Genomic DNA, 24,388 nt, shown 5'->3' on the forward strand with positions numbered 1-24,388 from the left:
GCCTTCGGCTTCCCGGAGCATCGTTTCCCACGCCCCATAGAGGCCCCCGCTTCTTAGGGAGAGGGGAGGCTTAGAGTCATAGAATATCCTGTATTTGAAGGAACCCACAGGGATCATTGAAGTCCAACTCCTGGCCCTGCAAAGGACACCCCAAGAGTCACACCATGTCCCTGAGGGTGTAGTCCAAATGCTTTCTGGAACTCCTGTTCCAGTGCACAACCACCCTCCAGGTGAAGAACCTTTCCCTAACACCCAACCCAAACCTCTCCTGACACAGCTTCACTGGTCACCACAGAGATCAGTCCCTGCGCCTCCTTTTCCCTTCGTGAGGAAGTTGTAGACTGATAAGGTCTCGAGGCACAGCAGGCTAAGTTGTGCTTTACTGCAGGAGCACTGGCCCATGGGAGCCCGTGGGCCACTGGGTCCCATGACAGCTGGTCAGTCTCTGGCACAAAATGCGAAGCCCTGCCCAGTGCTACCATCTCTCTGGGGACTGGTGCAGCTGTGCCACATGCATGCCGGGTGGCTGGGAAACGCAGGGTGCCCAGCCCCTAAAGCCAGATGTTCATAGCAGTACACTTGGCAGGAGTACTTCCGTGAGTCCCCCGCATACCAGCTGGGCTTTCAACACAGATCGTAAGACCCAGACTTCAGTGTGCAATGTCCTATCAGCTCACCAAAGGCTATGAATTTGTATTACCTGCAACTCAGGAGCTAGTGTCTTTCTATTAATACTGCTTTGGCAATTGGCTTTAATTTCTTTCATGAAATGTGATGTAGTTGTTGTAAGACAAGCACACCATGAGCTGGACAAATTGTGAGAGGATGCTCTTTCACACACTGCTGTATTTAACAGAAATCTCACTGCTGCGGTGCAGTGATGCACTGACTACACTGCTCAAATCCCAGCGATATTACAGAATTCAAGTGGGGAGCAGACCCATAGGTTATTTCTTTCTTTATATAAATTACTTTATTTGCAGTAAAAGAAAGCATTGGTATAAAATAGCCTTTCAAATTCGGCAGTCGTTTGCTTGCTGTGTCAGCAATATGTGTGAAAGAAAAGGCATGCTCCGTAACCTACATTTCAAAGGTCACAGTGCTACTGCTCCAGGCTTCTGAAAACCACAGTTGGAGCCAGCATCATGGTTGGTCTGAAGATTTGGTCTGTCTTGCTGGTTATACTCTACCGTTTCTGTCAAAGATGTGTCCCATGTGGAATTTCAACACATGTTGAAATAGGTAAGACATATTCAAAATGGATTTTCTTGTGTTTTGTATTTCTTGTGAAGAGAAGTAAATTCAGATTCAGCCGGAAAGCAGAGAGAGGAAATAATGTTAAAGTAACGAGCAGTCTACATAATTTTAAAAATGTGAATAACAGGAAAAATGAGTAGTTTGATTTTGCAGTTTGAAATTTTACTGTTTTTTATAAGTAAAGTGCTTGAATTGACTTGGGCTGCATATTTTTCTGTCTCCTAAAACACAGGCATTATGTAACTGGAATGTTTTTGTCTGTGAGTCGTATGCAGATAGGGTTTGGTTTGGAGAAAGAAAAGGAATGCTTTAGGCAATTCGTGGGATTGTTATATTTAAACTAAAGAATAACAAAAGTCATTTGTGGTAGCTCTGTTTTCAAATCACCCTGTATTAATTATGCCACACCTGCATAAATAGATAAAATTCTGTAATGTGTTCGTATCTGTGATTAACATCATAAAAATTTTGTTCTGTGTCTCTTTCTGGTAGGTTGCTCTCTGTAGCCAGAACAGCGTAGATTTGTAGAGAATGAAGGAGAGAACTGAGTGAACATCAAAATGGAGAAATAGTTCTGTTTTGAATTTCTTGTTTGCCTGTGCTATTTTTAAAATCTGGCTTCTTCCGTAGTTATTGCAAGCACAAATACGAGCAGTGTGAGGTTATTCTGAAACAGCTACTCATAATAACTGACAGTTTTAATTGTTTGTTCTTCTCTTTTTGTTTCTAAATCCATTGCTCAAACAGATGGTAAAATGTAGGATGTTGCCTTTATTCAGGTAATTTTCTCAGACTTTAGGTACTGAATACATGCAACTTTGAAAAATTTCAAGGCTGGGATCATTCATGGTGTTTGGGACTGGAGTGTGTTCCCTTACTGAGTGTTGTACCCTTGGTCAGCATCCTGGAACAATTTGCTTTTCCTAACAATGTGTCAAGAAACCCATAATAATCTGTAGGAGAAGTCATGGTGCCTGAGGTTAGGCAAGTGTACACAACTCTGCAAGCTCAGGACACTAATTACCAAGTATGCACTTCTGAGGAGTTGAAATAACAGATTTGCCAGAATAGAGTGTGTTTGGAAAAAAAAATCTGCAAAGAGAAACAAGCTTACAGATCTGTCCCAAAGCAGTCATTCTTTTTTTGTAATCGAAGGAGCATGTTGCAGAAAACACGCATTTATAGATCTTGGTTGTCTGAGGAGTTGTGTGTACACTGAACTATTGAGTCATAGTTTACAACAAATTTTGTAAATTACATTAAACTCTGATCAGCTCTGATGCTGCTAAAATGAGTTCTCTTACTGTTGTGCACATAGAAGTCTATAACAGTAAGATGAAAATATTTGCAAAAGTAAAACACTGAGTATTCCAGGAAAACAAAAACAAGCAAACAAAAAAAACCCCAAACAACAAACTGTAAAAAGGAATTCCTCTCACTTAAAGACAGCACCAAATAAATCCTGGACAGATTTTTGAAAGTACTTTTAAAATGATGGAAAGCTCTGCCTGTTCAGAATGTTGATCGTGTTCAGTGTGCTTGGCAGAGCTGTGCTGTGTCCTACTTGCATGGCCGTGCCTGGAGGCAGGTCTGAATGGGGAAGCTCTTCACCCCTAGGGGCTCCTGTCAGACTTGTGAGGCTCTGTGGAACTGTGGGGATCTGGCATAAAATTCCTTGTGACGGTGGAGTTGTAGAACCTGGGCCCACTTGAGTAGTGAGAGAAGTGTGGGGGAGGTGTGAGGCAGAAAAAGCAAACTGCCAAACTGAGGCTCTCCCACACTGGAATCAGAGATGTGTGTAGAAATGTCTGAACCTTAAAACTTTAGATTATTATTTATTATTTTGTTGTTGTTGTTTCTCTTCTGGTGCAAGGCTGGTCTTAAAGGTCTTAACTTACTTGTATAAGGATGATTGAATCACTGGATAAAATTCAAAGTTAAAGATCTTTCGAACCCACACAGTTTTGTCTAGATCTTATTCACGAATGAGTGGATTGTTTTGGCTTTGGTGGGGGGAGTTTTTTGTTTGTTTGTTTCGTTGTTTGGTTTTTTGGGGTTTTTTGTGATGTGATTTATTTGGTAAGGAACAAATTAACTTCAGTCTTTGTAAATAGCTTTAGAGTCAATGTTGGGTGTTTTTAGAATACTGTTGATAGATTATTCCTGGGATCTAATATTAATAAGGAGGAGACCTCATTAAAGAAAAGGATGTCAGTTCGTTTCATTCACTTGTTATGACAGCTAAATAAAGATTTTTGGGAGTAAGAGTATCTGCCAATTCAGTAAATAAATACTGTTATTTACTGTGATGACTTTAGATTTTTGTTACTTTTCATGCATGTTAAAAATTAATCAAACCGTTAAACATCCACATTGATTCCCAACATACCTTTTTCACTGCTAAGGGCAACAGTGAAACTTGAATACTGTACAGCTAGAACTTTGTGGTCCACACTTCATATGTGCTGGGTGTGGTCCTGTCATTTCACTGCTGTAGCTCATTTCTGGACATGGGGAGTTCATTTCCCTGCGATTTCAGCTTGGTTGGTTAGCTTGGGAGCTGGGGATTAGAGAGAGACTGAAGATGTGCCACAGGAAGAGCACTTCCTTATTAACTCCCTAGGTGAGAAAACACATCCTCTCACATGCACACCATTGTGAGAAATGGTGTTTCATGCAGGTGGCACTTGGCTTGGGTACGAAAATGTGTTGTGTTCTGGTTTTGATAATGCTTCTAACAAAACGTGGGCCTGGACACAATACCTATAACTCAACAGTTCAATATATTGTTTTTCAGCACATAGAGCTCTGGAATTTTTCACTAAGCATGAAGGGAGTGTTAATTACAGACAGGTAGGAAGCATATTATTGCTTAGTTTTGTACACCTTTCTTCTGAATGTTTTGTTTTCTGTCTTCTTGCCTTTCTTATTATTCTCAGTAATGCCTGTGTCAATATTGTGCTCAGACTGTATTTTTACCGTTTTTTATTGAAAATAATTTGACTCCTTCTGAATATTATTACAGGAATATAACAATGTGTGTATATATATACTTTGTGTGGTTTCTTGCATGTTTTCCTATCCTCTGTCGTCATATTCTGTGTGAGTGGTTGTATTAGAAGAATCAGTAGAGGATTTTGGAAACGGAGATTTAATAAAACTAAGGACAGCAAAATGACAGCAAGGTTTTGTGCACCACATGGTGTATTTTACCAAGATGATAGTTGTATTTTGCTGGATATTTAGAACATATCTTTGATGTTGGTAGTAAAATGTAGTTTTGTGCGGTGCAATAGCTTTCTGATTCCTTTTTACCCCCATCCTTTACCCAGTTATTGCTAAACCACCAAGATGCTTTTCAGGCTGGGAGCATTTATCCTGATGCCTTTTATCCTCCAATCTGCAAACGTGGTAAGAAAAGCTTTGTAAATCCAAATTATAACAACTGCATTTTTACGTGCAAATCCTGCAGAATTTAGTAGGATTGAAAATGGTTATGTAGTAAGAAATGAAGTGTGGCCAAAAATGATTTCCCGCAAAAACTATCCACCATTTTTTGTTAGAACCTTTTGGTAGAACTTTATAATGAAGTAACACATTTGAAAATGTTTTAGAAAGTAACTCTTGGGTAAATGTAACTATTTAATGGGTGGGGCAACTTGATAGAAGGATGCTGTGTGACTAAATTAGGTCAGATTACTGAGTACTGAGAGGACAAAATGGTCTTTTTTATATAAGTCTTAGGGAAGGCCTAAAGCTATTTCTGTATTAAAAAGTCTTAGTTTCTATCAGATCAGTCAAAGAGAGGATAGGAGAATCTAAAAATCCCACAGCAACAAAATAGGGTAGGACTTGCTGGGGGTAGGTGGGCAAGTGTTAATAACATCCCAGTTTAAAGTCCTTTTTTTCCAGAGTGCAGTCTTTTGCCTTTTACTGTGCCTGTTGGAAATTAATGTCAGTCTTAATTTTGCTGCTTGCAGATCCAAAGTTTGCAGTACAAAATTTGCACCCTCTTGCACTAGCTGTAAAAAGTATGTCTTGACCTGCAGGTTGTCCCCTGGTTTTTCAACTCTAATAGGTCAGCTCTTGATCATAATCAACTTCTTCAGCAACATTAGAGCTACAAAACAGCCAGCTAGGCTTTGCTGTAGGATATTTGCTACTGAAATGGTAAATCTGGATAGTGAGCAATTGGCAAATGGGATAAAGAGCCTGTCCTCCAGCTACAAGCTAATAGCGTGTTTAGGCAAATCCCAGAGACAGGGCAATGATAAGCACTTTGTGTGAGGATATCCAGCCAATTGATTGTTGAGATATTAGTGGAAGTTTAAAATATTGGAAGTAGCTTACCTTAGTGGGCCATGCAAATTCCATTAATTTGGGGTGTACTTAGGATTTTTGTTTGGTTTAGAGCCAAATCACATAGTTGCAGCCAAACTTCTCGTTGTTTCTCAGACACAGGTTGTTGATGCTGCCTGTTGGTTATGCCAACTACAGGCTGCTTAGTTTGTATCCTGATGTGCTCAGTTCACATCCAGATCACCTCTCTGCTCTGGCATTTAATACTGGTTCTGTCTTCTGTCACTTATGGGGTCACTGTTCTTTGTTTCCTGCCCGGCTCTGCCAGCTTCTTGTCCCAAATTTCAGTCTTGCTTTCCTTGTTTTCATGACTGATGTTCTCCTGGGATTTTTTTCAGTTCCTACTTCAGCTTGTCAATATCTGCCTATCTCGTCTTTCCCTTCTAAACATTTTGACCTGTCTTATACCAGGCCAGTGGTCAGAGCCTCTCTATCTGCAGTATCCAATCTTCATTCCTTCACTTACGTTGGAGTCCATCTTGCCTTGTTAGAGTTGGACCACTTGTCAGCAGTCTCCTTAGTCAATGTGGAAGAAATAGGTACCTCTGCAGACCTGAGCTGTTTTAACTGAGTGTGACTAGATCAAGAACAAAGCCATCCAGAACAAAGCCATCTAGACTGCCTTTCTGGGCAGGAGATAGGCTTAGATGTAGAAGGCACTCTGATTTTGGCCAAGCAAGTACCATCCTTCTTTTATCTAGTTTAGCCTCACTGTAAAATGTCACTGCTCTCTCAGTGCTTAATCTACCCTAATATTGTTCAATTTCACATTACTGCATCAACAAACATGTGCTCTTCCTCCAAGAGTACTGATGGTCTGAACAGTCTCCTGCCTACCTTCTTCCCCCTTAGAGAATTTAACATTGTGCTGCTTGGTCTGTTTCTGTCAACATCCCTTTGTACTTAGCTTTATGTAGGTACACAGAAATCTTTAGGCAAGGTCACTGTTAGATCCTACACAATCTTTTCTGCCTAAATTCAAGTGACAGTCATAATTGATTTTTCAAAAGAAACCTGATTTTTCCTCCTTTCCTCCTTTTTCCTCCTCCTATACCGACTGTATTTTGGCTAGTTTGCCTTTCTGTTGAAGATGATGGTGGTGATAATAATGACATTCATAACCCTCCTCTGCCCTGTGGAAATTGATACCTGTCAGAAAACATAATATTTTGAGCTGGCTGCCATTCCCAACAGCTTTTCTGCCATACAAGCGGATGCATTAATTTAGTCAACAGCTTCTCCGTCAGCTCTCTTTATCCTCTCTGCTTGGGAGGCAGCTTTTCGTTGTACTGTACCTACTCACCGGCTCAGAGAAAAGGAGCAGCCACAAAATTTTCAGATGCTTCAAACCAAAATCATAGAAGGTAAATCTAGTATCTCTTTTGATAGTATAAATCACATAAAATAAGTATCTATTGGCTCTTTTCATTAGATAGAGTGCAAAATGTATCTTCTGTATTATACGAAATTGAACAAAAGTCTGTGGGGTTTTTAATGGAGAAAACTCTTTATTTTCCTTTTTTCTTTTTCATTTTTCCCCAAAGAACAAATCAAATACTGATATAATTTTATTGCAATAGGAATGTTCCATGATGTATCTGAAGACACTCACTGGTCACCATTTCTCAAAGCAAGTATTGACTACATCAGAAGGAATTATCCTCAGCCTTGGGAAGAGGTAAGAAAATTGATTAACTTTCTCTTGATTGACTTTGCTTTCAACTATTTTCTTCACCTTCACTAGTTGTAATTTCATCCTTTGTGAGGTGTAGAAAAAACCCAACACTTTTCTATTAAAATCCCTGCTTGTATAGGAGCACTTGAAATCCTGTTTTAATCTTTGCCATACAAAAAATTTACAGTTTCCTTATAAAGTCTGTCAGTTATCTCCACTGTGTTCTGGTGCTTATGATACCTTTCATAGGTCCAAACTTTTAAATGTGGTTGGTGGTCTTGCATTCCTGTGAGATCTGGTTGAGGGTTTGCCATTTGAAAACCAGACATCTTTTAGAACTCTCATTTGTGAAATCTTGAACTTAGTCCAGATTTGCTCTTGTTAATGGTCTGTGAGCTATGAAGGAGGAAAGGAAAAACAATTTGTCAAATGTGAGAGTGCAGAAGAATGTATTTCTCTCCTCTGTGTGGCTACACAACACCCATGGTGGCAGAGGGAGTTCACTCCTTGGAAGTTTTTATCCTTGGTCCAGGAAAACAGTTTAGTACACATTTAACTCAAAGTATGCAAATTACCCTCACATCAACCATGTAATTCTATGGCCTTGGACTGTATAAAGTGCTTAGAGCTTCTCAAGTTACAAAAGTTGACCACAGCATCAAGCAATGAGTGGTCAGCACTCTTGTCATGGTAAATTCTTGGATCGTAAGAGTTTCTCACCTATCCTTGTATATACATACATGGATATAGGTGAGAAACATACATACATGCACATCCGTAAAATGCTAACATTTTCTTAAAGACAGGAGTAAAATTACTGGTATTACTACAAATGGATTGTTGTTGTGTAGGCTACAGAGAAGCTGGTGGCTTTCCTGTTTGGAATTGCTTCACATGTGGTGGCAGATGTTAGCTGGCATAGCCTGGGCATTGACCAAGGATTTCTAAAGGCCATGGGAGAAGTAAGCCTGCATTGTTTTATTTATTGATACAACTGGATTTATTGGAACGGATAACTTCATTTTGGACTGCGGTGGGGAGGAAAGAGAAAAGCTGGAGTCCTGTTTCAGGAAGATTTTTGGAGAGACACAATGTCACAAACTTCGTAAGAGTGACGTTCGTCAGGTTTGGGACCTGTAAACATTAGTGTTGCTTGGAGAGTTTGTTTCTGCTCATATTAAAAGAAACAGGCAGTTCTCTTGTTTTTCTCTTTCTCCAGATTGATTTTCATGGTTCATACTCAGAAGCTCACAGTGTTGGAGATTTTGGTAATGTTTCTGTTTGCCAATCATAGACCCTTGTATTGGAATAACTAGTCCTCTTCAAAACCATGGTGGTTGATTCTGTCTCTTATCCTGGGCAATGCAGGAGTAAGAATGGCATATGGACACTGTATTCTTGCCCTTCTCCATGGCTTGCAAAGCCCTGCTGTACCCATCCTTATGGTCCAAGTTTGAGGAGATGTGATAAGGCACATGGACATTTGGATTAAAGCCAAAATGCAGACCAAAGGATGCTAAGATTTAGATGGAGTCACTACTGTGATTTTAAATTGTACATTATTCTCTGGAGGTATAAAATGTGCAGCATACTTGCAGGTGAACCATTTGTGTATTCTAAATATATAGCTGGCAAATCTGCCACATAAATACATATAGAAGAGCCATGCATATCTTCATCCACAGTGTTATTCATGACAGAAACTTAACAGGTTTTGTTTGTTGGGTTATGTGGGGTTGTTTTCATTCTTTCATCCTCAGGAGGAGATGTAGTGAGTCAGTTTGAGCTGGACTTCAGTTATCTGGCATCGAGTTGGTAAGATAATGAGGTTGCCTTCTTTAATATTTAATGTTCATTCTGTATAATCATATATAATATAATCACATATAATATCACAATTCTGTATTGATCTGTTTTAACAAAATGCTGTCCTTCTTTATTTTTCTTTCAAAAGAAGCACTTGCAACTATTTTAAATGTTATGAGTTTGGTATTCCTTATATGCATATTTACTGTTCCTTGACTTAAAAAACTGGAAGGACAGAAGAGAGTTTTATGTACAGGAACATGGCAAAAAAAGAGTAAATTATTTATCTCTGAATTTATAAGCAGTTATATATTAAATAACTAGTGAAAACTTTTTGCTGGAATGTCCTAGCAGCTAGTGAAATAACTCAGTTAAATGGCAATCTAAGTGAGATTTACTTAAAGTTTTGGAAGTTGAAGATGTTGAATTCAGACAGTTTTAAAAGCAGAAAAATGAGCAGAAGATTTAGATGCCCACTTCTTTTTCCTCACAGTTGCATGTGCAATCCTGGTCTCTCTGGTATTTGTAAACCTTCATGACCTTATGCAGTCTTTTGAAATTTGGAATATTTTATGGGCTGTTGTTATTACAAGAACTTTAATCTTTTATTGGGTGATGTGGAACATCTGTTGTTGTAACACATTCTTTTTTTTTTTTAGGTATGTACCTGTCAAAGACCTAGCAGCTATCTATAAGGAATTTTATGGAAAAGAGATCATAACTGAAAGCACAATTGCTGAATGTACTTATCTGCTGTTTTTTGAACTGTAAGTTAAATATCTCTACCTGGGCTTTTGTAAGTGAAACATATGTAGGAGAATTATGATAATCATATTTGAAACACCTTATGCATTGATGTCAGCAATATAGGCTCCCTCCTAGACCCCAAAATCACAGAACATCTGAATTTTTTTTAATGACTAGGATTAAAATTTGGACTATTTAATGACTGTTAAATTAATTATTACACCACAGATGGTGAATCTTGACTATTTAATGCATTTATACATGTAACATATTTATGCCTATTTATTGGATAACAGCTGTGTCTTTAAGTACCATTGCACTGTTGTGCGTTAGCAATATAATTATCATGTACTGAAGAAGTCTCTAGATACATGCCTTACCTACATTTTATGTAGATCCCTTCAAGTCCAAGAATAATTGAAAAGAGACTTTGGATATCTGGCAGTGTCTGCTTTTGAGTATCCTGAACAGCTTAGATGTATCCTGTATTTCAGTTAATTATCAATAGTCACACAGCATTTACAAAAACTGTGAATCCTTCAAAATTAAGGGCATTAAAGTTTTTATTGTTACTTTTTACATTACAACTTCAAAAATGTATTAACAACCAACATGGAAATATAATGACTTGCATAGTATTTACCATATAGGACTTTTGAAAAGAACTGTATAATAATTAAATATTAAATGAAACAAATTTTATTTCTGAAATTTTTTTTCAGGCATGGAGAAAGACTTCTTGTTGGCAAGGTTGGTCTCCTGTTTTCTTTATAAAAATGAACATACAGCATGGAGACAATGTGATTCATCTTCCTGAGCATATTGCCTGTCTCTTAGCTTTTCCCAACATTTGCTAGTAAATCTACATTTCTGGTGGAGAAGTTCCATGAATATTTCCTTGGAGGAGTGGATGACATGGCATTCTGGACCAACAACATTTTTGAGCTGACGAGCCATATGCTAGAGAATGGAGCCAGGTATAGTGTGTGCCCTGACCTATAGAACACAGTAGTCAAGTGCTGACACCTACTTAGTTGTTCTTCTTAAGGCAGGTTCTTTCCTAGAAGAGGTGCTGAGCTTTAGATCCTCACTTGGACAAAGGGATTTCCATGCCTGCCTTTTACCCAGGCTCACAGGATTATGCAGGCCTTGATTTTTCTTTTGTTACATGTTCACACTCCTTTGCCCTGGCAAGCCGCTGGCATGCACAGGTGATACTTAGCAGGGAAAATTTGGGGCGTTCTTTAAGACATACTCAAGGCTTTGCTTAAATGTTGCATAGCCATGCCCTGAGGTTCTGCCTGGACTAGCAATCTGGGCCTGCACCTTCTGGCTGCTGCCATCAGTCAGCAAAGATGTCCCTTTTGAGGGGAGGTCAGGTGTTACCTTCAGACCCTGAAGGCAAATAGAATTAGAAAGAGTAGGAATATATACTCTAGTGTTTAAGCTCAAGCTTCTACTCACAATTTCATATTTTTATAGAAGTTTAGCCTTGTATGGCTCTCTTACAAATGTAATCTTTCGTAAATAACTTCAGAAGACCAACAGTGGCAATTAATCCACCCATTTATATGGAAAATATCACTGTTGCTATTTTGGGAAATTATGTTTGAAATACAGAATGGTACAATCGGTTACATTCTTTGTTCCTAAATGGCACTTTCATTAAAAATGCTTTAGATTCATATAGATAACAGGGCATGTTACAATAAGTTTCCCTCAAGAGCTCTGTAAAGACATATGATACTCATACAGAACCTAATCAAGGTCATCAGATAAATATCATAGGGATTTCTAAGGGTTATGATGATGCTCTAATTTTGATTTTCTTTAAAAAACTGATGACTTCTAACAGAGGAATCAGTAAGGATAAAAGTTGTATTTTTAGTTTCACTTCTATTGTGGTAAAATCTTTAAAGTGCATTCTGCGTATTTTTCTTTAGTAGCTGCTACCTGCCTGAGAACCCACTGTTCATAAACTGCACAAAGGAGCACAAGGACAACCACGTGTAAGTGTAGCTCTGACAGTTTAAAGCTTTAGTAATGAAAGGAGAGTCTTCTGCTAATGTGGACAGTGAGCTACTGAAAATTAGAGATATTTTGGGTTATCTTTTTGAGTATGAATTTGAGATTCTCTTAGTGTGAATAACTAAGTTCTGTGTAAAGGAACTGCAGAACCTAACAGAGACTTTTACCTCAAGTCGTTAGTTCAGTTATATTAATTCTTATCACTGTCTTCTTTGTTTTAGCAGAAACAAACAATCAAAACATGAACATCACAAGAATACAACTTCTTTGCTTACAGAAACACTTGAGAAGAATATAAACTATACAGAGAGAGGAGTTCAATTCAACATACAGCCTTGGGCAACAGTAAGTGAGAAGTAACAGATGTGTCAGGTAAAATTCATCTCTATATAAAATTGTTTTCATTGCTGTCTGAAATGCTGCATGATGGAGCAGGGTCTCTGGATGTTAGCAGTAGCTGACTTCATGGACATTCCAGTACCATTGTTAATCTATATATGTACGTCATAAGTACTCAATTTTTACACTTTGCTTATTGTATAGTGAAGTTAGAACACATCCTGCAGTGCCAAAAAAGACAAAATATATAGTTAGTATTTACATTTCACAGACATATGATTGCTTTTTTTGGGTTAAGAGCTCTCAGCAAGGCATAACAGTGAACGATTAGTAGTGCTCCCTTTAGTGCATACAGATTTTTGTCTTTCTAAAATGGTGCTTATGATCTGAGTCAGACTCCTCTTAAATCCATGTGGTGATTTCCACTGTTGGTGACTTGATTTTTGAGGTGCCCCAAAAAGTTCTAGAGTTTCAATCTGTGTTTTAGCCACTGTTGTGTCTCTTTATTATTTTTATTACAGAAATCCCTCCGCTTGATAAACCATGCTTTTAAAACCAATGTGTGGAGAGCATTAGGAGCTACACATCAGAAATCTTCTAAGCACATCTCCAAGCCAGCAGCTTCATATTTTCTGACTTCACCCTATGCTAGGCTTGGATGGTTGGTAATTTTTTCATCCCACCTTCCTCTTGATTTCTTAAAATTTTGAGTACACACCAAAATATTATTGTTGATCCTTTGGATACTCTTTAAAGGTGAGAGTGCAAAGCTGTAAACATCTGATGGAATGGCTTATGTTGTATGTTCAGAACAGCAAGTTAACCTGTAAGATTTTTCTTTTGGATGTTGATCAAGCTCCAAATGGAAGGAACCAACATTAGAACTAACACTGGCTCTAGTTCTGGGCAGTATAGGATCGTTGCTACCCTTTTTTGGTCGTGGGTTGATGTTTGTGCAAAATTAATTGTCTGTCATGAGTTGATGACTGATGATGTCTAGTGAGACTTCTTGGAAATACTTGAGACTAGTAGGGAGTTCAAAGATAGATTCAGGACAGAGAGAGGCATATTCTCTCTCCTTGCCAATGAGGTTCTACTTTGACCTGCAACAGGGAAGAATAATAAAACAAATTTTCATTGCTACTTATCTAACTTATTCTGTCTCAAAATTTGGATTTAATTCTTGAGTTTACTTCATACTGGCTAAATCAACAGTAGTTAGTTCTTTCCATGTTCCCTCTCTAAATTCCAACATGTTACTACTGTAACTCTTTTGCTTATCTCAGATGCACTAATGGAAGATGATTGTTCTGGTTTTACTTAATTCAAGAAAACATAAATAAATATATGATATAAAAAATTCTGTGTAGATTTTTACAAAACTATATGGGGAAACACAGGTCCTGGTTTATCTGAATTATGGGGGTTTTTCCCACTAATGTTGTGGTAGTCTGAAAACTAATGCTGATACTGTTGACTCCCTTGCTGTACAGGGCACTGATCTCAGCTGACCTAAACCAGGATGGATATGAAGATCTGGTGGCTGGAGCACCAGGGTACAGCACCATGGGCCATGTTCAGATAGGAAGGGTGTATGTGGTCTACAGCAACCAGTCAGGTTTGCCACCAGAGGACATGGATCTGGATGGGAAAGCTGACCAAGTACTACAGGGTCATCAGGTAAGGGGTCAAGGCAGATATTGGTGACTTAAATTTTTTTGCCTGAAAACTGGTGAATTTTGACTGAGCATTGGTATCATTAATGTGTATGAGTATTATTCCTGAAATACTGCTCCTGATTAAAGATGTCATATGCTTTTCAAGAAAAATAATCATTATTAAAGTTCCGGGAACAATTGAAGTGATGGTGATCTGTGGGTTCACTTCCATTACTGTGCCAGATAAGTGAGTACTAGACCATAAAGTGCCCTTAAATAAAACTAAGGTTGTGTCTCTCTAAGCCACAGTATAGCTCATCCTGGTCCCTGCATTTAAGAAAATATTGTGTTTCCTGTCCTTTTTAATCTAAAATTATTAATTTGAGATGTTTCGATTCCTTTGAGGCTACATTTCTTCATTAATTGGTAACTTCTCCCCAAATCATTTTGTCTGTAGTAAGAGTATTGAAAAAAAAAAAAGAGAAAACTGATTTGACATGATGGTGGCTGGTTTGTAACCAAGAAGTAGGAGCAAATGACCCTTTTGAGTGTTAAATATGATCCTCTGTAGAAAATACCTTTAGTCATAAAGAATATAATAGGGAGGAATGAGCTACATTTCATTTTAATTTGTTTCTGTGGTTATAAACTGTGAAGTAACAGCTGCTGTCTTCTTACAGAGTGTTTTACTGGTTCCCAGTCATAATGCTGTCAACAGGAAAGACCATAAGCTTAACATCAATGGTGCACTGGACTCAGAAGAGGAAATAGCAAAGCAGCACCATATTATGTTCTGTTGTCCTTCATTTTAACACAACCGACTTTGAGTTAGTGTGTTGGCATGGGGGTTATTACTTAGAAGAAAAAAGAATTGTTGGGATAGACTTTTGTCATCTATTTCCAGTCTTCCCTGTGCAAATGTGCAGTAGGTTTTCATGGTTTTGACTTGAAAACATGAGAGCAATCCCTTTTCTTTTAGCCTTCAGGAAGATTTGGTTCTGCCTTGGCAGTCCTGGACTTCAATGAGGATGGAGTGCCAGATCTGGCAGTTGGAGCACCTTCTGTGGGATCTCAGTTTCTTACTTACAAAGTAAGCTACAAACATGGGTTTGTTAGGGTTTTTTTTTAACTCTCCAAACTGAATGTTTTTATTGATACATATTTTTTTAAACATTGAAATGAAAGAGAGAATTTCTGTTGTTGCTCAAGGTGACTTTGTAATTTAAACAGATGTTTATAACCTTTGTGGGTACTTTGACTGGAGCAACAGCAATGACAGCTACCTGTATTTCTCTTTCAGTGGCCTTTTTGCACATTAGAAATCCAAACCAGATTGCAACTTTGCAGCACTGACATGCTGGAAATGTAAGGGGCCATTCATGAAATACAAATGTACCCTTTATATTTAGGTACAGAGAGTCTGGAATGGACCTCATGGGTCAATGAGTTTTGTCATATGCTGTCACAGGGCAACAAATGGTAACTAAAATGTGATACGAACACAGACACACTTGCTAAAATAACCAAGTTACAGAGGCTTAATGACTTGCAGCTTACCAGATAAGCCCGTATAATGGTCCCTGAGTATTTCCAGGCCATGCAAACTGAGAGGTAAAATGTTTTGATTTAAATGATATCCATTAAGCTTAAAACTCTTCAGAATTTTACATACTAATTTAGCTGCCTGAATAAGAATTTAAGTGCTTTTATTTAGACTCACCACTTGGAAAATTGTGTGCATCTGTTGTGCCTGGCACTGTTTGCCATTGTATTAAAAATTAATAAAATTTGAGCCATCTGAACGTGTGTATTGTGAGTATAAATTATACACTATACTGCCCTTGCTCCTTACACACAGTATGATGAAAATGTACTTCTCTAGTTTGTTGCTTGGTTACAGCAGTACCCATTACCCATGGATATTCTTAGGTTTGGGGTGGGAAAGAAAATAATATGGGAAGGCTCTGAGAGGGAAAATAAAGTTGTATGAATAGCCCTTGCAGAACTGTTCCACTCCTTGTGATTGGCCTTGGATTTAATACTTGGTACTGACATGCAGGTGGTCTCATGCCTCATTTGCCTTTTATGCCCTTTAGGGTGCTGTATATGTCTACTTTGGAACTGAGGGAAGAGGCTTGGCACCCGAGCCAAACGTTACCATAACTTGTCAGGTATATTGACAACGTAATATCCTGTTTATACTATCCTGTTAGATAGGCTGACACATGGGCTACACAAGCAGGAGGTGAGATAAAGGGGAAAAGAGCTTATGTGCTTAATAAAAAAAAATGTTAAAATCTAACTTATCGTTGCAAGGAAATTTAGACTGAGGGGGATGGAGTAAGCAGGTGCTTGCTTAGATTGGTTGTATGTGGGAAAGACATTTATACCCCAGTGCAGGGGAGGCAGCAGGGTGAATAGCAAGGTGCATAGCCCTCACAACCAAAAAAAGCCAACAAAAAACCCTGACCCAAACCAAACAAAAAACCAAAGAAAACAAAATTGAAGCCAGGGAGTGGGAGGGTAATTTGGTCAGAAGCAAAGTTAGCTCTTTAGAATTAAGTTGCTCTATTTTGCTACAGAATTGATGGTTTAAGTTTTATTTCGGGCTTAAACTAACTGTTTATTGCAGTATTCCTACTGTAATCTTGGTTGGTCCCTCCTGGCAGCTGATGTTGATGGGAATGGAAAAGCTGATCTGGTTGTGGGCTCTCCATATGCACCAGGTGGTGGGAAGCAGAGAGGATTTGTGGTTGCATTTTACTCTCATATCAACAGGAGTGACCAAGGTAATATTTATTGAGTAAATTAACCTTCCCATATTTTATGTGACTGTTCATTTGTTCCTAATTAATCCTGAGATAATTCAGGCTTGGAGTGATCTCAGAGGCTGTCCCTCCTGCTCAGTAAGGGATAGCTGTGAAGCCTGACCAAATTGCTCAGGGCTTTGTCCAGTTGCATCTTAAAACCTCTAATGATAGAAATTGCACAGCCACTCTGGGCAGCTGCTGTACTTCTTAGCAGTCCTCATAGGGAAAAAAATCTCTTGTTACAGCCAGTATGAACCTTTCTTGTTTCACTTTATGTTCATTGTCTATTGTCTTCCCACCATGCATAGTGACCTCATAGGCATGGAAATCATTGAACACCCCTACTAAATTTGCTCCAGTTTAACAACATCTTTCCTGTTGCTGAACAATATATTATAGGTGTGATTTAGGGAACAATCACTTCTCTCAGTGTCTTTGCCATGCTCCTGCTTATATAGTCTAAGGCACTGTTGGCTGTCTGCTGTCAGAGCCTCACACTCAGGTCTCTGCCCACCAGGATCTCCAGGGCCTTTTCCACGTGGCAACTCCCCAGCCAGTCTGTCCCTAGCTGTATCACTGCAAGGGCATCTCCTTTCCCAGGGTTAGGCTTTGCATTCATTCTCACTGAATTTTGTGAGGCTCCTGTCAGCCTGTTACTCTAGCCTGCCTGGGTGCCTCTGAATAGGACCACTCCCCTGCAATCTCCTGTAATCTGCTAACTTCACAAAAGGGCATCTTGTTGCCTTGTCTAAATCATTTATAATAAAGTGTCCAACGGGATGAGTCAAAAGATTGATCCCTGAAGGCACTCCACTTGTTGCAGGCATTCAGAGAACAACACATTGTTCTCCGCTCTTGTCAGGGTGATCATCTCAACCAGGTTTTTCCCATCTGGGTTTCTGTCCATCCAGACTGCAGTGTCCCAGCTGGGATGCAAGAACATTGTGGGAAACTGTGTTGAAAACCTTTGCTAAAGCAATGGATTCAACTATGTATTGTGAGTCCAGGGTAGGCTGGTTCCAGGTTTGGAAAATTGCAAATGAACGTCAACAAATGAATCTTTATCATTCTGTACATTCCTTCATGTGGCTAAAGAGGAATGCTACAAGTGAATATAGTTAATGAGTACAGGTGATGAGGTTTCTAGTGAATGAGGGAGGAAATGTCATAGATGGAACTAAATAATAAAGCTTGGGCAGCTTAGTCAGAATCATGTAATTGAGATTTACAATAATGCTTAATTGTTGCAGCTTATTCTAATTCATGTAAAATTAGAAACCACAAGAACATGGGTTTCAAAACACTGCTAACTGACATTTTTGTAAAACCAAAGCACAGAATGGGTTATTTAAATTATAGCCAGAATGATTTGAAGCTCTCCCACCCAGCACCCTTGAAGAGTTACAAATTCTGATAAACAGTAAGTAGTTTAGGGCAGGCTTGAGTGGTAGCTTTCACGTACTTCATGTAGGCTTTTGGAAGGATTGAGAAACAGGCTGTGTCCAATAAAAGCTTTCACCAGCCAGCAGAGCTGCAGGGTGAGTAAGCAAAGTCAACAATTACCGGTGCCATGTTATGGGCAGTGTAACTTTGCATAGAGAAACTTGTTGTCATAGGGTGAATCAGTGGATGATTGCAAATGGGTTTTTCAATGCCAGGGCACACGAAGATTTAACTCATATTTTTTTCTGGTCTCTCAGGACTCCTGTCAGTACAGGATGCCAACTGGATGATGGAGGGGGAAGAAAACTATGCTTGGTTTGGATTTTCACTTGCCAGCTGCCAGCTGGAGAACATAACATTATTGCTGATTGGTAGCCCTACATGGAAGACTTGTTCTAGGTATGTTGTATGTGACAGCTTCTGTCTCCTCCACTCTGCTCTACTTCTGCAAGGTTTAAAATTTGAAATAGATTAGACTATTAGGAAGTTTTTTTTAGGAAGTTTCCTTTTTGTTCTGCTTAGAATACTTTCATTAAATTTGTATTTTTATGCCTTCACCCTTCCCTATGAAGACAAGGGTTTTTAGACCATCTCTAGGGCAGGTCTCTGTTATTTAGAGACACTTAAAAATTTCTTGGGTTTTCTTGGGGAGGAAGAGGGGTCACAAAAATGCTGATGGGTAAGGCATGCCTTAAATAATTGTATGGATAGCTCTTACTTTGAGAGAGCATTTTTAAAAGCAAATTAAACACGAAGATGTCTTGGATGATAAAAAAGTGGATAGACAGACCAAGTGTGTGCTCTAAATATTGTGTAATTAGTTAGAACAAGTATGAGAATTACTAAAATAGATTTCTAGGATTTGTCAGGCACTATTATTGCAAAGTAAAAGGGGAAAACATGTACAATAATATGTTGTTACATACAAATTTATTTTGCATTGTAATTGCATTGTCAAGCTGCAATACCCTCTTGTCAGATGTCAGACAGAGTGTTGGGAAGGTGTACGGGTATAACCCACCAAGTACAGAGCGCTGGTTTGAGATAACTGGAGACAAGGTAGGGCTCCTTCTTTAGTATGGGACCTTGTGAATAATTTGAAGTAAAGTGACATTCTGTAGAAATTACATAGGTGTTTTAAAAATCTGACAGGAGATGGGCAGAATGGGTTTGTCTCTGGCCAGTGGTGTGATGTCTGTGGCCGGGAACACAAGAAAAGTTTTGGTGGTGGGTGCACCTACTGCAGGTATGTCCTGAAAATTGGAGACCATTTCTGCTTAAGGATGTTTGTTTCTGTAGGACTCAAGGAGAGATACAATGTTTAAGTTAGAAAAGGGACCTTTGAATTGCCATGAAATTAAAAAAAAAACAATTAGAAATCACTGTAATCACCTGTATGTGCCTTACACGTAGAGTCCTCTCTACTGTGCTTCAACTTCAGTGGGTCTTTTTCCTTCCTTAAAATGGGCTTAACAACATTACTGCTTTGCATTATTTATGTAACAGTGATTTGCTAGCAGACTGCATATTTCTTGGAAATGAAACCACACAGTATTTTGTCCTCACTCTGGCAGTAGACAGTAGGGAACTGAGGATGTCAAAATGCAGAAGTCTAAGTTGAATCCATTTCTCCCCTGGTACTGTGACTAAAAGATTTTTTTTTTTCCTATGCTAATTAGTGTTAAAGCCATATAATGTTTGATGTTATTTGATACATTATATTATCCATTTTATGTAATGCCAGTATTACCTATAATTTTAAGTACTAAACTTGAGTTCCTGTGTCTGATGCTCAACATCTGTTATTTCTTTTTTTTTCTTCCAGACAGCCTGTCTAGGATTTTATTTATGTCCTCAGTGCTGCATCAAGCTGGACTGGCTCTGGTATATGACCTGTCAAACAGCACCAAGCCTTCTTTGCTCAGCACATTCAGTGGGGACAGGAGGTTTTCTCGTTTCGGAGGAGACATTTACTTAAGTGATCTGGATAATGATGGGCTAGGTAAAGCTTGAATCTAGACCAGAAGTGAAGGGTTTAACTTTTGGCAACAGGAAAATTGGTCACCTACATACTCATACAAGTGCTAACCACAGTCTGCTTTCCCAATTGAATTGTACCAGTATTCCACTGTGCCTTACAGGGAGGCTTCTGTAAAATCCCAAGCAACTCAGTCAGAAATTGAAACATTTTAGCTGCCATCATTAATAGGAATTGTGGCATCTAGAGGCATGTAAATGCCAGCTCTCCCATGTTTTGGTTTAGCATTAGTTCACTTCTGCTGTGTCATGTCCTCTTTGTAATATGTGCAGATGAAATGATTGTGGCATCCCCACTGCGAACTAACGGTGTCACCTCAATCCTGGCTGGTGCGGCAGCTGGCCGCGTTTATATTTACAACGGCAGACAGGCATCCTCGGGGAATGTGACAGGCCACTGCACATCATGGACATCTCCCTGTCCTGAGGACTGGGTAAGAATCAGGAAAGTGAATTCTGGACATGAATTTAGAATTGTAACTAATTAATCACATCCAGTACAAATACCAAGTGTGTTCTGCCTTGGTTCCAGAAAACAGAAGGTTTTCTCAGGTTTCTGAACCTCTGCAATTTGGCTCCTCCTGTTTGTTATTAAATTACTTTGCTGTTTAGAGCCAGGGTTAACATACTGGTCTTCTACTCTCCTCCACTGACTTTTTTTTTCCTCTTTTTTTTCTTCTTCAGGCAGAGTATGTTCTGATTTCTCCTGAGGTAAGTAACCAGAAAACAAACTACTGAGAAAAATTAAAAAGTCCTACTTTAAAAAAACCCCTAGCAGTATTATAACCAGCAATGTTATTTTATAGGAACTATCAAGATTTGGGAGTTCCGTTACCACTGTGAAATCTGAAAGAAAGGTGAGAAAAATTACTGTTGTTGGCTGTTCCATAACATCCTACTACCTCACTTGAATATACTAGCTAACACTTCACATGTATCTTACACATTTTCAAAAGTCTTAAGTTCTTTACATAGTTAATTAAGTCACTCTCTGAACTGGTAATTAAACCCATTTTATAGGTTGATGAGCTATGGAGTAGCCAACATTTTGGCACCTGAATTGAAAGGTTTGAATCACTTTAAACCAGCCTGAATTATAAAGTGCTTAGGAGTTTGTTGAAAGGTTCCATGGGAAATACAGCATAGGTGCCTCCTGCCTTTACTGTTCATGCCTGCCTGTATGCAAAGTGGATGCTCAGCTGTGGAGCAAACCGAGCACCCAAAACCATTCTTCTCATTTAGTCTTTACAGGTTTGCTGTCCTGGCTATCACTTGCAGTGAACACTGTTCATATGTCATGTGTTTGTAAGCATAGAGAGGTCCAATTCTTACCTGACTGATTTAGGATGTGTTTGCATACCTGTTTCTCTTTGTTTCCCTCACATGCCCAGTTTTTTACCAAATGCCAATTGCTACATTTCTATAATGCACTGAGGAACCTTTTTTCAGCTGGAAAATTACTTAGTGCTTGTTCAGCTGAGTTCCAATGTTCTGCTCACTCTGACATCATCTCCATGAGGACTAGGGTTCTCTGTGTGAGTACAGAGGAAGCCTCAGTACTAGGCCGAGGAGGTCTTCAACAACTGGTATTTGACTTCTTGTGTTAAAACATGCAATGGACAAGCACCTGGAAATTCTTCTCAGCTAGGTTAGGGTGCATAATCCAACACCTGAAACAGAGGCACTGCTGAGTGCAAGCGAGGCTATTCTCCAAGCATTTGTGTTCTGTTGCTATGGCACCACTCTAGTCCACACTCCAGCTTCATCTGTCTTGATATTAGCTCTGAGAAGCAGTTTATATGGGCAAGAGATTTATTTCATTTGTTCCAGCTTGCTCCAGTTCCCCAAATGAAATAGTATGGCAAACAGACTTTAACTGCTACTCTGATGAGGTGGGCTGCTGCCTCATTTCCCATCACATTTCTGTATGACACTAAGGAGATGGTCAAAATCCATGGGGGAAGCTTAAGGCAGCCATGCACCTACAGTTACATTTTGCTACCTTTGCTCTTTATCCCTGCAGAAAGAAGTTGTAGTGGCAGCAGAGAGAAGTTCTGCAAAAGCTCGGCTTGGTGGAAGGCTTTTTGTCTACTCACTCTAAAAATGCACAGTAGCCTGGAAGACCAGGGCACACGTGGTCTTCTAGTGAAGAATCTCTGTAGTATTTGTGCTACTTTCCTGAACTCACGCAAACCAACAGACCCCGTCAGCAAACTTTTGCTGAATTCTGTGCTGGGCAGCAGCACCGCTTATCTAGAACAACCAAGCTGGTCTGAAAACCTTTTAGAGGTTGAAATGAGCAGGCAGCTGAATTTTTGGTAGTACTATTTGGCCGTATAAGGAATGTCCAGTGGCCACCTTCTTTACTGGCCAGATTCGAGTATCTTCTTGACAAAACTGGGAAACTGCAGCACATCATTTACAATGCCTTACATACTGTGATAAGGATTCTAAGTTATGGGAAGTTACTGAAAAAGTAATAAGCATGGAGCAGCTTTAAGACTGACAGAAAGGTGAGTGCTGGTTCAACAAGACTGTCTCTCTCTCCCTCAAGTCTTAAGGCCTGCACTGAGGGTATAGTGCAGCTTGGATCTCCCAGGGAAAAAAGAACAAGCAAGACTAATGAAGTTTTAGGAAATGCTTTTGCAATTGTGGCTGATTACTCTGACATCCTTTCTGCTTTACTGTAAAATTCCATGACCATGGTAACATAGAATTGTTAATGGCTTTTATTGTTAACAGTATTGTCTTTAACTAATTAATACTAATTTTGTATGATGCAGGTTTAACAGAGTGTGCATCAATTATCTATTAAACAACTTGAGCAGCAGAATGGGTTGATCCTATTATTACCAACGCTACTTTGTAGACACATATGTGTATGTGTTTTCTCTCTCTTGCCTCCTTCACAAAGGCAAAGCATTATTTTTATTTTAAATAAAATAGCACAGAATTCTAGAGGTCATACTCCAAAATCAAACACTTCAACTTACGTTCCTAGGAATTCTCTTTAAAGGATGTTGCTTTAAGCAAATCAAAAAAGGCAAGGTGAACATTAGCTTGATGTACAATGTGTTCTGGCATCTACTTTAAGGACTTGCCCAAACAGCAAAACACTTTAAAAAAGAAGTTAAATCTGAACTTCGTGACAGAAGTAACTGGATAGAACTGGGATTGCAGTGCTTACCTTACAAATCTGTTAACTGTGGTACAAGGCAAAACAAGCAGTGCACCTTTAAGGGCAGAATAAAGGTTTTCTTTTCAAATCAAAATTGACAAAACCAGTATGTTCTGTAGCAATTCCATTCTCAACATACACTCTCCACTCGCTTTTGTTTTTTCTATGTATGATCTCCACATAATTTTATTGCACTTGACTGCATTTTGATTACTTGAATTGTAAGAAAACCCTTAAACATTTGTGTATGTCTGTAAAGAGAAAAAGCAGTCTTGTAGACATGTCTTTCTCTCCGTGTTTTTATTGTGCTTTAAGTCAGTTATGTACAGGTAAAGAGTCAAAAGGAGTCCACAGAAGCCTCCCTGCACAAAAGCTTATTAGAAAGCTTCCCAAAGAGCTGCACCAACACATACCAGTTCTGGCCTAAATGAAAACATCAGCATCCATGTCCCTTCACACACTGAGATTCCTGGGGTTTATCAGCTGAGGTATGTGAGCCATTGTTTTCTTCCACTGGATTGCTAAGTTCGGAGGGTTTTTACTATTTTACCTGCTAAGCTAAAAGGCTGCCAAAAAAATCAACTAAAGAGCTCAAAAGCATTACAAGCCCCATTATCTTTCTCACCTTCTCATGCCACAAGTACCTGTACTTAGAGTCAGATACAGAAGAACTGCTGGAAAATAACTATGTACAACTGACTTGAACCAAACCAGGATCACAGGCCTGCACAACTTTAATTTATGAACCTTTTTATTTCCATCTTTGACTCATTAGTCCTGAGAAGAATGTTGACAGCTACAGCTACTGTCTTTTCAATCCCTACCAGTACAATTATTTATGTGGTGTCACCTAAGGAGCTGCTCACTGTGTTAGATTAAAAAAATCCCAAAGAAGAAATGGACAGCATGTAACCTGATATAGACATATTTCATGTTCCCTCTACAACCTGAGAGAAAGCAGTGGAGAACTACACCCTTAAAGAGAAGTCCTAAGAAAAAATAGAAATAGTTGGCATAAGGCTTTTACTCCTTCCTTCAGCCTATCACAGGA

General features: G+C 39.0%; 1 protein-coding gene across 14 annotated transcripts; it reads left to right on the forward strand.

Annotated features, from left to right (window-relative positions):
• Nucleotides 1-315: 315 nt before the first annotated feature.
• On the forward strand, nt 316-22,992 carry GPLD1 (glycosylphosphatidylinositol specific phospholipase D1). Of its 14 annotated transcripts, none has more exons than XM_032113931.1 (25): nt 319-1,242; nt 4,055-4,110; nt 4,590-4,668; nt 7,197-7,294; nt 8,143-8,253; nt 8,511-8,559; nt 9,052-9,106; nt 9,757-9,864; nt 10,567-10,594; nt 10,682-10,821; nt 11,788-11,853; nt 12,097-12,217; nt 12,733-12,872; nt 13,705-13,891; nt 14,849-14,959; nt 15,966-16,040; nt 16,502-16,658; nt 18,380-18,521; nt 19,082-19,181; nt 19,275-19,368; nt 19,948-20,124; nt 20,433-20,593; nt 20,844-20,870; nt 20,966-21,016; nt 22,183-22,992. In XM_032113931.1, exons 1-25 carry the CDS (start codon nt 1,146-1,148, stop codon nt 22,258-22,260), a joined length of 2,508 nt encoding a protein of 835 aa, XP_031969822.1. In that variant the 5' UTR covers nt 319-1,145; the 3' UTR covers nt 22,261-22,992. The 14 variants fall into 14 exon arrangements, 13 of the variants coding, with proteins under 13 accessions (XP_031969915.1, XP_031969839.1, XP_031969822.1 ...); XM_032113920.1 differs by having other exon boundaries at nt 320-1,242; nt 12,094-12,217; XM_032113966.1 differs by lacking the exon at nt 4,590-4,668 and adding an exon at nt 2,005-2,036 and having other exon boundaries at nt 1,178-1,242; nt 12,094-12,217.
• The last annotated feature ends 1,396 nt before the right edge of the window (nt 22,993-24,388 follow it).

Source organism: Corvus moneduloides, chromosome 1, assembly GCF_009650955.1.
Source record: "Corvus moneduloides isolate bCorMon1 chromosome 1, bCorMon1.pri, whole genome shotgun sequence".
Classification (NCBI taxonomy): domain Eukaryota; kingdom Metazoa; phylum Chordata; class Aves; order Passeriformes; family Corvidae; genus Corvus; species Corvus moneduloides.

Coding starts and splice junctions, on each gene's coding strand:
- GPLD1 (XM_032113920.1), top strand. CDS start 1,146: ATGGTTGGTCTGAAGATTTGGTCTGTCTTGCTGGTTATACTCTACCGT. Junction 14,960..15,965: donor CTCAGTTTCTTACTTACAAA/GTAAGCTACAAA, acceptor TATGCCCTTTAG/GGTGCTGTATATGTCTACTT. Junction 16,659..18,379: donor TATCAACAGGAGTGACCAAG/GTAATATTTATT, acceptor CTGGTCTCTCAG/GACTCCTGTCAGTACAGGAT.